Here is a 13,451-nt window from a genome sequence, read left to right on the forward strand (position 1 = left end):
TCCCAGAACCTCTCCAAAAAATAAAAAATTAACAAAAATTCTTACATATTTGCAGAATTGGGTATGTTAAACATTCACAGGCAAGTTGAAATTACTGTTGATGAAGTGATAGAGGAGTTAGCCAAAAAATCGAGACAACTGGAATTTATTTTATAACAATACTTTATAATATATAATGCTAAATACAATATATAGGTACATATATATAATATTACATAAGACTATACGATTATAACATTATACATTTAGTTCAACTTCCTCCAAAAACTGCATAAAGACGTAACTATTACAATATAATATATAGTTTATTGAAAATTGAAAATACGCCACTGTATGCAGGAGAGTATTGAGCCGGTGGGCTGCTCAAATTATGGGGTGGTCATGAATAAATGTTAGGCCCTTCAATCCAAAAATATGTATGTAATTATTTAAGAATGAATAAAAATGATTAAATTACACAATATCTTTTTTTGGGTGATTGTAAACTCCCCAGGATATAGGTTAAGATGGCTGCATCCGAATTGGTTCCCATACCTAAATATCGGCATCCGAATTGGTTCCCGAGATTTTATGTAGTATGCATCCGAATTGGTTCCCGAGATTTTATGTAGCATACATACGAAGGTTCCTGATATTTTATGCATTCTATTTTTGTAAAATACCTTCGATAATGGATTACGCCTATGGATTCTCCTGATAATTCAGTTTATCGAATAATTTCTCCAATCATAAATAAATGTATATAAATAAAATAAGAAACACATTATACGAAGGTAATGATGATTTGAGTGGTATGTTTAAATATCTAGTTGTTACTTGTTAGTCGTTTCCTGTACCTACGTTACGTTTTACATACTTTTTTAATATGAAATTCGTGTACAGTGAAAAAAATTAAAAACTGTGGTATTAGATGGTTTTAAATTTGGATATCAAAAACAGTTAGCAGATGACATTGAACGTTGGGTATGTGTAAAAAGAAAATGTAAGTCATATTTAAAAATTATATAATTCAATAAACATGCATAATCAAAACATTAAAAAAATATAATGTAACTTCTTTTCGTGTTATAATCAAGCATAACTACATTAAAATAAGCATAAACAAATTTTAAAAAAATGAAATTATCATAATACTAGAAAAAACAATTTATAACCATACCTACTAAAAGTAAATAGCCCTAAGTCTGTATGAAATGTGAAGAAAAATTGAAATTACTCAGTAAAAAAATGGGAACCAATTCGGATACGCCCTCCTTAAGAATTCGAGAACCAATTCAGATTTAGCGGTTAAGATGAAAAGATAACAACAGGTCTAGTGTAAAATCCGCCATTTTTTTTTTTTCTTACCTGTAATGGGTATATTAATTATCAATTATTATTATGAAAAATATGATTTTATATTATTAAATATAACGATTATTTATTATGATTTTTTTACTATGATTTAAATATTTTATGTGAACTATACGATATAATATGATATTTTAATTTTTGTTTAATAATAAATCATATTAATTTTATACTACTACTCGATTTTCTTCACTGGCGGAGTTTGTATGAACCCCCAATTTTACCTGTTTTATTTTTCTGGTGTAGTCTACAGTAAAAAAAGGTACCCCCCTTTTTTTTTTTAACATTAAAATTTTCATATTTGAGTTCAAAATTAAAAAAAGTCTTTCAATGCAATTATATTGTAACGCATGACTTAAGTATTGATTTGAAAAAAAAAATAAAAAAAAATAATAAATAGAACATAAGTTATTGCATTTGTCGAATCATCCTGAAACACCCTGTATATTTGAATTGAATCAATCGAAATCTTTCAAGGTGAATTTCTTCGGGTTTAATTATTTCAATTGATGAAAGTGGAATTTTTTTATATTTGTTAAGTTTCATGTAATAGTTCACTTTGCTCAATACTATCATAATATAAATTACTCTTAGTGATCAAATTATATACTTATGTCAACTCTCGAATAAGTAAAGTCTTTGTTTAATGACTTTTAAAATTATTAATTCATTGTGTCAGGATTACTTCATTTTTTTTAATAAAACTTAATTTGTATTTTTACTTAGTTGTTTCAAAATATGCATGCCTATAGTTGTTTTTCTTATATTTATATCTCTTTTGCTTGAATTAGATACGATGTGAACAATTACAAGTATAGTGAGCGTTTAATAGTTTGCCACATAATAAAAAGTTGCAATATAAAAACAGTAAAATTAATAATACTACATAACTATGCTTTAATTTTATTAGAAATATTATATTTATCACGTACAATTTATTATTAATATTATTCATTTTTTACAAGTTCAGACAAAATTACATTTTATGTAACACATATTGGTATAATATAGTTTTATGATATAAATAGAAATAGTAGTTATATTACCAATGAAAATAAATTGTCTTCGCGACACATAGATTTCTAATTAATTAATACATATTTATAACTTATAAAATATGAAGTTATTTTATATTGTTAAACTATACAATAATAAAATACGCATTAATAAGTAAAAAAAAAAAAAAATCACATAAAAGTCATTGGTACTCTTTTTAATGAAACTCGATATTATAATTAATTACATTTTATTAAAATAGTAAAATTTTGATTTTATACAATTCATATAAGCATTAGAAAACTTTTCAAATACAATATAATAGTTATGGGTCAACAGAACTTTCAGCGTTCTATTATACTTCAATTCTGATCGAAAAGTTATTCTATATAGATATACGAATAATGAATAAACGTGTATAGGATAATATGTATGTGTATTATTATTATACTTTAAAAAACGTTTGCCCCTTTGAATTTATTTTGCTAAATTTCTTAAACGGACTTCACATTAAATGTATAAATATAAGTTTAAAAATGCTTCAGAATTTTGACTTAAAGTGACTTTTAATTACGATGGCTTGGTCACCAACTGTCTCTGCCCTACGCTCTACTTTAATGATGTTTAATGTAATACGCATGATCTTCCTCTTCCGTTTTGTACTCGGGCAAAGTTATCTAAAGCGTATTTACTCTTTCCTCGCCCAATTTTTACGTCTGTTTGGTTATGCGAAGCAGTCGAAAACTTTCTTTCGCCTTCTCGTATCCCGCCCCCTAGGGTTTACGTTATCAATTCGTGTCATGTGTGCCAAATTTCATTTTAAGAAAAAAAACCTGTTTCTACTTCTTTTTCCATTCACAAACCCTCTCCATCCGCTGGGCCATGATGTAATCATTAGAATTATTTAGAAAATGGCTTTTGGAAAAGAGTTTTCGCGTGCACAAAGCGTATACTGTTTATCGCAGTGCACATTATATTATTTTTTTCCTGTTTATTGTGATCAGCATGGAAACCTTTACCTACTGTACTCGGCTGTATATGACTCTTCGGAGAAAATTGCCTAATCTGCACATTCTTAAATATGGTACAATGTGCAGATATGGTGTGCTTTTGAATTCGATTGCGAAAATTAACCTGTTCGTGACTATTCGTGTATTAGTTGCCCACAAGCGTCTAAAACGAAGGATGTGAACAAAAGAAACACATATCTACGTAAATAATTTAGTTTGCTTGCATGTGTGCTACGAGGAAATGAATATGAAACAGGCTGATCTCGGAATCGCGTTTCTCAAACACACATATACACACCCCACATAATGATATTGGTTTCGTGTCCCGAGACGTTTAACGGAAGTGCTTCGAATCGCCCGACCCACAATATTGCGTTACGGTCGATATTTGAGTCTCCTACGTATATAACTGTCCCCGTATTTTATCCCGCCCGATAAAACACAACCTTTTTTTTTTTTTTTGTAAATGGAAATCATTACTCAAGTGCCGGTACAAGAAGATAAATAACAATCATGTAAATTAGATACCGATTAATGATTAACGTGACGAGTGAGTATAGCGCACAACAAAAAACGAAATGTTATAAATACCTAGTTCGTATTGATTATTAATTTAATGAGTCGTATAGGATGTAGTGCTCGGTGACTATACCATTAGCATTGTTTTCAAATTTAAGTAATATAAAAATGTTTAATCTAACACCATTATTTATTTTCATTAATGCTTAATCTCTTAAAATAATATTATTTTATTAATTATAATATATTATTTTATTAACTGTAATTAATTAACAACAATATAAATTATTGAAAGTAAAATTATCATTTATGCCGTTGGAATAAGGATGCTTTTGTACAGTTTTGATTTTTTCATTCTTTAAAATTTATTTAATTTTTTTTAAATAGTATCAATAGTTACGCATCAAGATTTTTATAAATCTTATTAAAATTCTACATTTTAGTTGTATAACAAAATATCAAAAATAATTCATCAAATCATATCCTTAACCATACATTTTTTTCTCTTATCAATATTTAATATAAAAATGTGAGTTTATTGTTTGAAGCGAAATATTAAAGATGTATGGCTTTTCATTAAAAGTGATACTTTAAGTCAAATCTATTTATCTGTATTTAACAGTGTTTTAAAGAAACAATTTTGCTTATAAATATTTATTTTTATGTTATAGACGCAATATGTGAAAAACGCAGTCTTGACGACCTGTGTGGTGAAATAACTAGCGATGCTCCACTCTACTCAATGTTTAGAGTAGATGCCACTCCAATTCCATGTCCATTTGATGGACTACAAGCACCGTTCCATTTTTCCTATAGTCGAGGTGGTTATACTGAATGCAAGTGCGTACAATATTCATAAGATATATTATATTTAAATATTCATCGTCACGTAGATATATTTTTTTAATATTTATATTTTTTTGATAAAATTCACGTTTATATATAACGTTACGTTTAAACGATAGCATAAAAGTATTAAATATAATTATAACACTGTGCCATTGTTTAAAATACTAGTATTTATAGTATTTATAATCAATTACTGTATTATAAAATGTTTTATCGAGATAACAGAATATGAAATATTAAGTATAAGATATATTTTATCATATACAAGTATCTTTACAATTACCTCATAAATTCAATAATAAAAATATAATTAAATTATCACTTAAAAATACTTAGCAAATATTATTTTCTCTAAATAGTTAGAGAATTAGTTAGTTCTCTAATTAATTCTCTAATTCTCTTAATTAGTGTTTTTTTTTTTTTTTTTACTCATGACGTGTAAAAATATACTTACTTAATTTTTTTTAGAATTGGATTTTTCTTATATTATTATTATAATCAATAACAAAGAAGGTTAGGCCTTTCTGGCCGAAATATATGTTTCTTTATTTTCTATCTTCTAGTCATTTATCTTCTGTCAACTCTATTCTTCTATTTATCTAAATATTAATCATCTACAACGTATAATTATTGTGGTATTAGAACTTCAGTTCAACTATACTTTTTTTGTTAAAAAAGTTCTCCAGTAATTGACAATATTATCAATAAATGTATACGATATTAATACTAACAACCTGCGGTAGCATTTTGGTATTTTCAAACGATAAGAAACTATTATACCAACTTCCTGTTTTCTTTGTTTTAGATCACCTGTTTCAAAAGCTGATTCGTGTACATCAGACTCAAGGTTGATGCTCAAGTTTCAAGCTTGTCCGGACGTCCTTAACACGGAGAGCACAGGTAAATAACTGAAGACATTCCAAACCTTCATTGCCATTGTTGTAATTTTCCTCCCCCTCTCCTATCTCTTTTCCATGACCTTCACTCCCTTTACTCAAATCACCGTTAAAATCCGCGTATACATTATCCCTTGCATATATACAACGGCAGTTCAAATCGATGCTGACAGGCCACGTGACAGATTTATTGAAACAAACCGTCAGTTAAACCGCTTTTCGCCGCCTTGTCGGTCGGGTTTATAACATGTGTCAAACATAAAGACTCCGCAGACCGGGGCGGCGTTTTTTGATTGACGTCCGTGACAGTTAACAATGCTGAGGAAAAGCATTATGGCTTTCGTAACGATTAGATAAGGTCAGTTTTTTTTCACCCGAATGGTTATTGTTCAGCCGGGTAATAATAAATTAAAATTTTTAAATTGCGCTCTTATGAAAAAAATGAATAGATAGAATGTTACATTGTATCGACATTAATGTTGTCTGAACAACGCATAATATAAAATGTACCTAGATCGTATTGTAACATATTATACAGGGTACGTTCATGATTTGACAATTGTACATTGTTATATAATATTTACAATCACCAAAAGTTCGTGATGGAACTGAAATCACCTTATTCCTTGATATTTGGTCCATCGTCCTCCTAAATTAAATGTCACATATTTTATTAAATCTAAACATAGTGAATTGCATTTGAAATGTATTTATCTTGTTGCATATCATTAGTAAAAAAAATACATTCATTTAAATAGTTATTATTTATAAGTAAAATTAAGTTTTGCTCTTCATCCGTCATACAAATTAATTTGTTAGTACATTTTTTTCTTATTAATTTTTTCACTTACACTATTTATAAATTACTAATTAGTTGATTTTTATAAATTAAGTATTTTATCATTTGTTTGATATTATTGATATTAAGTTTAAATATTCAAAACTGGCTGCCGAATGCTATTTAAATGAATGCCAATAAAAAAAAAAAGGTTAGGTTATTAAACCCTGGTAAATATTCCACTTAATAAAATCTTAAAAATTCTTTATTGAATCTAAAATAACTCAAAAACAATATAACTATAAAAAGCCAAAAAAATTTATTATTAGTTATGATCACTATCATATACATATATTAAAATTACTAACATATTTATTGTTTGATATAATTACCTACTTATGTTGGCTATTAAAAGGGTTGATTCATAATTTCCATACATTTATAAATATCTAGAAAAAATATTAAAATGTTTGCACTTAACTACTCATAATCTCCATCTCCATTTTATAGTTTAAATTAATTTCCCCTGAAGAATAATATTTTGTTTATTCGGGTCGATTAAATAAAATGTATATCAATGTTGGACGAATAAATTATATTATTTTATTATAGAGTAATTAGTATTTATTAATTATTTTTGCTTAGTTATTATATTATGTTTACCAGAAATATAATACAAAAGATTGTGACTACCAAACGTATTACTTTAAAATCTTAACGTATTTCCATATATTATATTATAATATCATTCTTATACTATGTTGAGGTATATGTACATTTATGAGACCCAACTAGTTTGTTTTTGTATCCAACATTACCTTATTCATGTTACATATTTGGATAGTTACGTATTTTCGTAACTGTCAACAATCTCCAATAAGTTTCAATGAAATATTCTGGACGTGTTCAATCGAGCTAGATAGATTTCTGGCCAATGTGTCTGATAAAACGTGTAATATTTTTCAAGTTTTATTTGTTTTTTGGAATCCAGTCATATATATCACCAACCCTCCTTGTGTAATCCATCATCGTCGGTAATCCGTTTAAGGGAAAAACTTTTATTACTTAGCTCTTTTCCTCTACCACCCCTTGCCAAACATTTTTAAGCCCATCTCTCCTTCCTCTACGCTCTCGTTATTTCATATCTGAGTGTACGTGTGTTATTTGTTATTATTTTTACCGTCCTATATAATGACTTCCGTTGTGGAATTCCACATAAAACGAGGGATTTGTTGTTTTTATGTTCACTCTGTGATTATATATCGTTTCGTCTTGGTGGTACACACTAAATCCCTTATGTGCACACGACCGTTCTTGTTGATCGATCCTTTATTTGTGGTTTGTGTAACTGTTTATACAATCGAACCATTTTGCCGTCGCTCATGCATGCCTTTATAGAATTGGTTGTAAATGAATACAGATTTCTAATTGTTATACTTGTTGATTTTTAATAAATTAGGGGATATACTTTTGATTATTGTCAAAACTTTTAAAATATGTTAATTTTTGTATAATACTTCTCATTCTATGATATCATGTTTATCAAATCTATACATTCAACCAATTAATTAGTGTTTTTATCAATGTTTATTTTTTTTCTAATAATATAATAACTACGAGTATTAGTTGGTTGACATAAATTATGTGCTTTGAATTAGAGAATACGAATTCGATTTTATTACTATTAAAATGTATTATTATTTATTATATTTTCTTTATAAAAAAAAAAAATGTATATTTGTATATTTTATACGCTCTTACTAACTAATTAAATAATAGATTCCACTATTATGTTTTGTAGTAAAAATTAATTTATTATAAATTACCATATAATTCTTTATATTTGCATCGAAATGTCTTATTCAATATGTCCATCACATATAGTTTACGCCTAAGAGAGATGATAAAGAGTGAGGTAAGAAAATAGTCTACTAGCTCATTATTATTGTTACATGTTTATGTCACAAGAAGGTAATAAGGCAACCTGGGCATCAGTCATTGTCGGCAATAATACATGTCAAGCTCTCTACCACGTTGGCAAACCACATATATTATTCAAGAGATCCGCAAAAACGAGCTTTAACCGGAAGTTTAAAATGTTCTTCTATTTTCTTGTGCTTCTGTTTTTTTTATTTATTTTTTTTTTACTCTTCATGAGAAATTATACATCAGGATAGTGGTTACCTTTCAAATATCGTATACTCATATGAACTCCTAGAGTATCACTTGCATCTAAATAAAAAAATGTTGTGTAAGTATTGACTTTTATGAAGAAAAAAATTCATACACTTTCCCCAGATTAATTACGTGTTAATTTCAATAAAAAATTGTATTAAGTGCTTGAAAATACAACTATATAGTTCGACTAGGTTACGTTTTATTAATGACATTTAATGGAATTTTTTCTTTAAACCAATTTTTGTAATCTCGATCAAATATCCTTTCTTAAAGCGTTAAACCATAATAATTTATCTCTGATGTCTAAGTATAAAAATAAACGTTGAACATTTTTACTTTATTCATTTATTCTATTTATTATACATATATAATATTAAATGCATAGTTAAATTATATAAGGATTAAATTGATGCCATAGAATAAAACTGTTATTAAATTGAATTATAATATTTAAACCAACTAAATTCCAAAATAGTTTTTATAAACGTTACATATTTAATAATTGTTATGCAAAACAAGTTTTCTTCAATTTGCATCTCGATTAAAATACCAAAAATAAACTTCAAAGCATATGTTGAAATGTTTCATTTTTTATAGCAATTATTTTATAAACTACCATAAATGACTGATATGTATCTTCCAATTAATTTATTATATTTATTTTTTTTTTTTTTTACAATTCCAATTCGTTTGAATAAATAAGTTATTTTTTAATAATATATTTTCACTTATTTTTTAGTCAGATACCCAATTACTTAATTATTTAAAGACATTATTTCTATCTTTGAATTTTATTTTTTATTTCAAAAAATCGTCAAAGAAGATTTACTATAAAACGCTTTAGACTCCAAAATACAATTTTTACTTCTTTCTTTAATACCAAGATTATTTGGCTAATTGTTATAAATTATTTTGAAAAATTATTTTTTTTTTTTTGACTGTTTCGTCACGAAGTTTGATTTTTCTTTCAACTTTGAACTTTATCTTCTTAATATGTCTAACTATTAATTAATCGTTGATAAGTTTTACATTTTAGTTAGGAACATATTTGTCGCAGGAGGCATTTGAAGTTCAGTAATAATCCACTCAGTATTATTATTAGAAATATATCATTCTTCATGACAACAAACCATCTATTTTGTTCATAATTTATTTCCGATATCAGAAAAATGCATCAAGTTCACTAACAGTGGAAACAAAATAGTGTTCCCCAATTCGAGTGTGCTTGTAAATATTATATGGAAAAAGAAAATTGTACGCCTAATTAAACGTTAACGTGTATCTAGTTTGTATTAACGATGAAGGTTTGGAAGAGGGTGATCTGTCCAAACCACACGCGGAGAACCAGGATCTTGTCGACGAAAAGTAGATAGCCGAGAGCTTAGTAATCGCTACGGACCCGCCGGCTGATAACTGCCATTATTCGACCGCGAACAAAGGAGTCTTTTTGCAACACAGACGATTTCCTCACGTTTCCTCCACTACTGCACGCACACAACAACCACCCACCATCTCCACTTCCCCACAAGGCGTTATCCATCGATTGCGTCTGTAGTGGATTCCCCTCCTCTCGAGCCCGTAAGCGTTTATTTTGTTATTCCGTCAGAGTCAAAAACACGCAACGGTTTTTAATCCTCCTTAATAAACTTAATAACTATTTATGTTCTGCGCAACGAATTGGACGTCGATGTTTAATGAATTTTGACAGTGTAAATGCTCGACGGTAGTATTACTGTAACAGAATTTATCCGGATGAGATACAAGACAAATGCTATATCTTCAGTACCGATGTTCTAGAAAGACTGGTAATGTAAGAAGGGAAATTCGTTTGAAGTACGGAAGTACAACTGAAAGTTTCTTTGCGCTATGTTCAACAAGTGGTGATTCTTCAAGAAAATTGGCGATGTGAGGGTCTACGCTCTTTTTAAAAATAATTTTTTCCCCATCTCTTAATCCCATACAAACATATTATATCATTTAATAAATATACATGCAAATCGTCTTCCATTCTTATTACCTGATATAATACTACATTTATTTGTATAAAATATATTGTGTATTGATAATCGGTCAAATGAAAATTATTTAAGACATCATTCGTTGGATAAAACTACATAAAATATTTTTACAGATATCTGATAATCATCGCTTTGTTTTTAAAAAATATATTCACTGTTTTAGAAATGCATAATTGTATATATACATTGTATTGTATATTTATATTTGTATTATCTAATAATTCATGTACTCGTCTAATATAAAAAATTATATATTTAAATTATAATCCTCTACGTTTGCACTATAAGAACTGTCGAGTTAGGTACTTTAAATTAAAGTATAATTTTACTTCTTTACTATAATTAATAAGACAATCGTTTTAGCTGGAAGACAAAGTTTACACAGTTATATACAAGTATTTTACACTGAAAGGAAGTACTATACGCGTAAACCCAGAGGTAAAATTTTGGGTTTCTCACGGAAGTGTTCAATTTCTGTCACTGTGTAACTTCCTTCTATGTAACATAAAACATATTATATTTATTGATGTCTTCTTTCATTAATATAATAGAACTAAGACTATAATAATATTGTACAGTTATATTATGATGATTACACTATAAATAGTTTCATCTATAATATAATATCTATAACATAATTAATTAAATAGTTAAAACTTTTTTGAAAAAACACATTTTTCCTTTAAATACTTTACCTACATAATGATATTATCACAAGACTAACAAGATCTGTACGGCATTAAAAATTTGTGAGCCCCTAGGCAATTAAAATGTTGGGCCCTATAAAACTATTTTTTGCGTACATCTGTATGTAACATTAGGTACTATCCAACAATTAAAATAAACAGCCTTAATAATAACTGACTGTTATTAATAAATGAAATCGTGTTTATAACATTTTTTTATTCACGAGAAAAGTTAATTAATTATTATATTATTTTTATTTTTTTCAAAATTATTTTATTATTATTAATGCATATTAACACCTACTACTCAATATATATTATATTTCATAATGACCTTTGTCCCGTAAATTCGTAAATAAAATAAAATATAGTTTTCCGTTTTCACTGGGCCCATTAAATGAGTGAGGCTCTAAGGCGAGTGCCTACTCCACCTAATAGGTAATCCAGCACTAAACAGGATAATCACGTTTTTCATCATATATCGACCTAATAATACCTATTCAATTAATTTCCTTAATATAAAACTGACAAATAATAATAATAATAATAATAATAGTATTACTATTATAGTCAATTTCATACTGAAGCTTTCAAATATTGTTGTTACACTTAAATGTTAATTTATTTTTTATTTTTTTTACCTTGAAAATTCCAATTTTATTAATAATAACTAAATAATATGATATAATATTTATTCTAATTTATAAATAAAATAAAATAATTATGTTCAAACAATGAAATTCGCTTTGATTTTAATTGAACAATTATAGTGCATTTTTAAAGAAATAAGTAAAAAGTTTTGAAACCTTTTGATTGCTGATAGAAAAATAGAATAAATAACAACAGGGTTATGTACAAACGTTTGAAGGAACACTCATATGATACTTTAAGTAAAATTAACTGGACACAGAAACCTTTTATTTAATAATACAATTTCTTAGAAAATATAACACGGATAATGGGTTCAATCTAAGTAAGTTCAACAATCAAATGTTAAAAAAAAGGAGAAAGAAAGAATTAGATAAAGTTTATCTCGGGAAATGAAATATTGCAGTTTGTTGTGAAAGAAAAGTTGCCGTTACGGCATTTGCACGATTGCCGTCTGAAACTTTCATCATTAGATCTGAGACGAAAAGTGTGGTACGGTCGTGAAAATTTTACCAGACAAGTTGGACAAAATAGACGGGGAAGGTAGCGAATAAGATCAGACAATATAGGTGGGTGAACATTTGGTAATATGATAAACATTTTATCGCAGATGTTCGCCTTGCAGCGATGCCGTCAAGCTGCCACTTAACGAGACTTACTAACTTTACGAACTGCCAGCGTATATTTGGCAAATGACAAACGGACGGTTCGCACTTTATTCCGCGTTACCGGATGTTGAAATAATGAAGGGAAAGCTGACGTGCAACGGTTGTACGACAACAGTCCCTAATATTCTTGCAGTCCTGGCTGCCTCCCGTATCTTCGCATACGGTCACTTCCCGTTCATATCTTCTTGTGTGCCTGCCATTGCGGGTCTTTCTTTGAGAAAAAGACACGCGTGAAAACATATAGCATTTAATTAGGTTGAGCATATCGATTAGACGTCAGCAAAAATAAACTTATACTGTCGTATGTGAAGTAAACACAAGATTGTCGGTGCGATGTATAAAACGTATAGCAAAACCTCATAATAACTTACAATTGTTAGTTTTTCTTTCTACAAGTTCAATCTTTCAAAATTCAATATTCTACTCTTCAGCTCTCTCCATAATTGCAGTTTCTTATTAGTTTCAACGGATATTTACTGTATCTTATATTGATTAAAATCCAATGCAGACAATTACATTGAACTTCTTAAATCCAATAAAAATGAAGTAAACAATGTCATTATATCTTGTCAATTTAATAGTATAATTCAACAAACTGTCTTAAACTTTATTATAATATACACTGATGCATTAAAATCAAATTATAAGGTAGACCTAACAATAATCAAAAATTAAATTAAAATATAAAATTTGCTCCTTAAAATTACTAACATTTTTTTTTTTGTTAAAAACTATGCCATTTATGAAGAGGGAAAACTTGCAAATTCTTTCGATTTAAATGATATACTATTAATCAATAAATCATAAAGCACTTTATGTACACTCAAGAACCTTTCTACATAAAAATGAAATCGG

General features: G+C 27.8%; 1 protein-coding gene across 2 annotated transcripts in view; it reads left to right on the forward strand.

Moving 5' to 3' along the window:
• The window catches only part of LOC112687137, a 141,401-nt gene that overhangs the window by 88,977 nt on the left and 38,973 nt on the right, over positions 1 to 13,451 (forward strand). For both annotated transcript variants that reach the window (XM_025559696.1, XM_025559695.1), the window contains exons 5-6: positions 4,547 to 4,715; positions 5,530 to 5,624. In XM_025559696.1, the coding sequence (XP_025415481.1) occupies positions 4,547 to 4,715; positions 5,530 to 5,624 (264 nt within the window). The remainder of the gene's footprint in view (positions 1 to 4,546; positions 4,716 to 5,529; positions 5,625 to 13,451) is intronic.

The sequence above is a fragment of the Sipha flava genome, unplaced genomic scaffold (genome assembly GCF_003268045.1).
Source record: "Sipha flava isolate LNK unplaced genomic scaffold, YSA_version1 333_pilon_pilon, whole genome shotgun sequence".
NCBI lineage: Eukaryota > Metazoa > Arthropoda > Insecta > Hemiptera > Aphididae > Sipha > Sipha flava.